Raw genomic sequence first — 2,057 nt, forward strand, 5'->3', positions numbered from 1 at the left:
GTTTTAGAGGGACTTTGAGTGGCAATGTAAAAGTAATTTTTGTTAAATTTGGGTGTTAAAATGTGTGTTCTTAAATGTTATTTCTTTGTGCTCTGTACAATGACAATAAAGGCATCATCAATCAAACAATTTGAATGATCTTTTTTAAAAAAAATCTTTATGAAGCAAAATATGGACCTTATAGGGAGAGATGATCCACTTACCAGATCTTGCCTTTCAGTCATGCTCATCTTCTCTACTATGGACCAAAACCACCGTTTAAACTGGAGTAGTTTGTCTGCGTTTTCCCCTGCAGGATGAAAAAGTCTCTTTTTAGTACATAGAAAACAGTCATTCTTTCATCMCTGACTGAGTGGGAGCAGGACCACCACAGACCTGATTCATCATTGAAAGAAGTGAAGCTGATCAGCATCTGGACGTTGACTTCTCCACAGCCGTTCACCAGCAGCCTGAAGTCCTCCGCTGTTAGATCCTCCAGGGCGTTTTTAGGAAGTACGTCCAGCAAACCCTTCCTCATCGCCTTTAAGCAGACAGAATCAGAATGAATACACATGTTGACTGAAAAAAAAAAAACAGAATACTGATCGCAGCCACCATTTTCCCTACCATTACCCACCCCTCCACCGAGACCACCTGAACCMCCATGAACTCATGACTTGTAAGATATTTATAATAATCTGTGCGTTTCCAATTCACTGATGCCGTTGGAGATGTCAAAACTGATACATCACCAATCCAGGTCTTCAAGGCACACTGTCCTGCATGAGGTCTTTGACACACCTGATTCAGGTGATTGCAGTTCATTTAAAGCCTGCTAATTAGTTACCAACTGAAATTAGCTGTGGTGAAGCAGGGAAACGTCTAAAACACGCAGGGCAATGTGCCTTGAGGACCAGGGTTGAAAAACACTGTCCTAGGGCACATGTGTCAAACTCACAGCCAGCAGACTTCCATCAGGCCTGCAAGGGAAATTTAATTAAATTGTTCTTTATTAATGTCTCAAAATAAGTTGCTTTAAAGCAGCATTGACCACAAACTACATCTCCTGTGATGCATGTTGATTATTTTACCCACAGAATGGCAGCCTCCCACCATTAGGTGAAGCTGTACAGGGTTCAAAGGTAGCCAGCAGCCAGTGTAATTCTGTGTAAAATCTCCATTTCGCTGCATTTTCACCAGCTACTTTTGCTATGGCTCAGTTGTACCGGGAAGTGGGAATTTCCCACCACTCCAGTGGGAATTCCCTGTCGGAAAGTAGGAGAGTTCAGAATTCAAAATGGCAGCTACTCACCACAACTCAGTGAGTAAAACTCTTACTTATAATTGTAGTTCTGTATTATTTATTTCACATTTAGTCAGTTGTATATGTAGCAATTTTCATTTTATATAAAATAGGACATAGAAGGAAATTTTGTAACTAATTAATTGAATATTAGATGCAGTTTTGTATTTTATACTTTCTGATTATTCTAATAAAGGTTAAAGCAGACAAAGAGTTGGTGTGTGTCTTATCATGTGTTCCTTCTTTAGTCTAAACAAAAATGATTTACGTTCTACTTCTGACGTAAAAGGTAACACCTCCAGGGAGTGTAACCAGGAAGAGAAATACATTATAAAAGGTCAATTCATTATTATATTAGAAAGAAGTTGTTAGTGTTTTACAGAGTCTCTGCTTAGAGCAGGGCTGCTGTGATTTGTTTTGGTTTTAGCTCAAGGCCTCTGCTGAGTGCTGTACTGGGAACCTGATTGGAGTCAGAATAACAAAGTTTTGAGAAAAAATCCATGGATTCCTGCATTTATTCAGACATACCATTTTTAACATCACATTTTATTTCTACAATGTGTTAAAACACTGTTTCTATGCATGAAATGCCACATAGAGCTCAGTGTTCATTTGTGATGCTCAGTTGTAGCAATGAGATGAAGAACGTGACGTTTCATGTTTATTTGAAGTTAAACACAAAAGATCAATGTTAATCACAACTGGCTCTTTGAGGGCCACCATGATGCTCATGTGGCCTACAGCGAAAATGAGTTTGACAGCCCTGTCCTAGGGT

General features: G+C 39.2%; 1 protein-coding gene across 5 annotated transcripts in view; it reads right to left on the reverse strand.

Annotated features, from left to right (window-relative positions):
• The window catches only part of ubr5 (ubiquitin protein ligase E3 component n-recognin 5), a gene marked incomplete in the record, with an annotated part of 43,090 nt that overhangs the window by 1,249 nt on the left and 39,784 nt on the right, over window positions 1-2,057 (reverse strand). For all 5 annotated transcript variants that reach the window (XM_014023513.1, XM_014023510.1, XM_014023512.1 and 2 more), the window contains 2 exon segments: window positions 204-289; window positions 376-520. In XM_014023513.1, coding sequence (XP_013878967.1) covers window positions 204-289; window positions 376-520 — 231 coding nt within the window.

Source organism: Austrofundulus limnaeus, unplaced genomic scaffold (genome assembly GCF_001266775.1).
Source record: "Austrofundulus limnaeus strain Quisiro unplaced genomic scaffold, Austrofundulus_limnaeus-1.0 Scaffold374, whole genome shotgun sequence".
Lineage (NCBI taxonomy): Eukaryota > Metazoa > Chordata > Actinopteri > Cyprinodontiformes > Rivulidae > Austrofundulus > Austrofundulus limnaeus.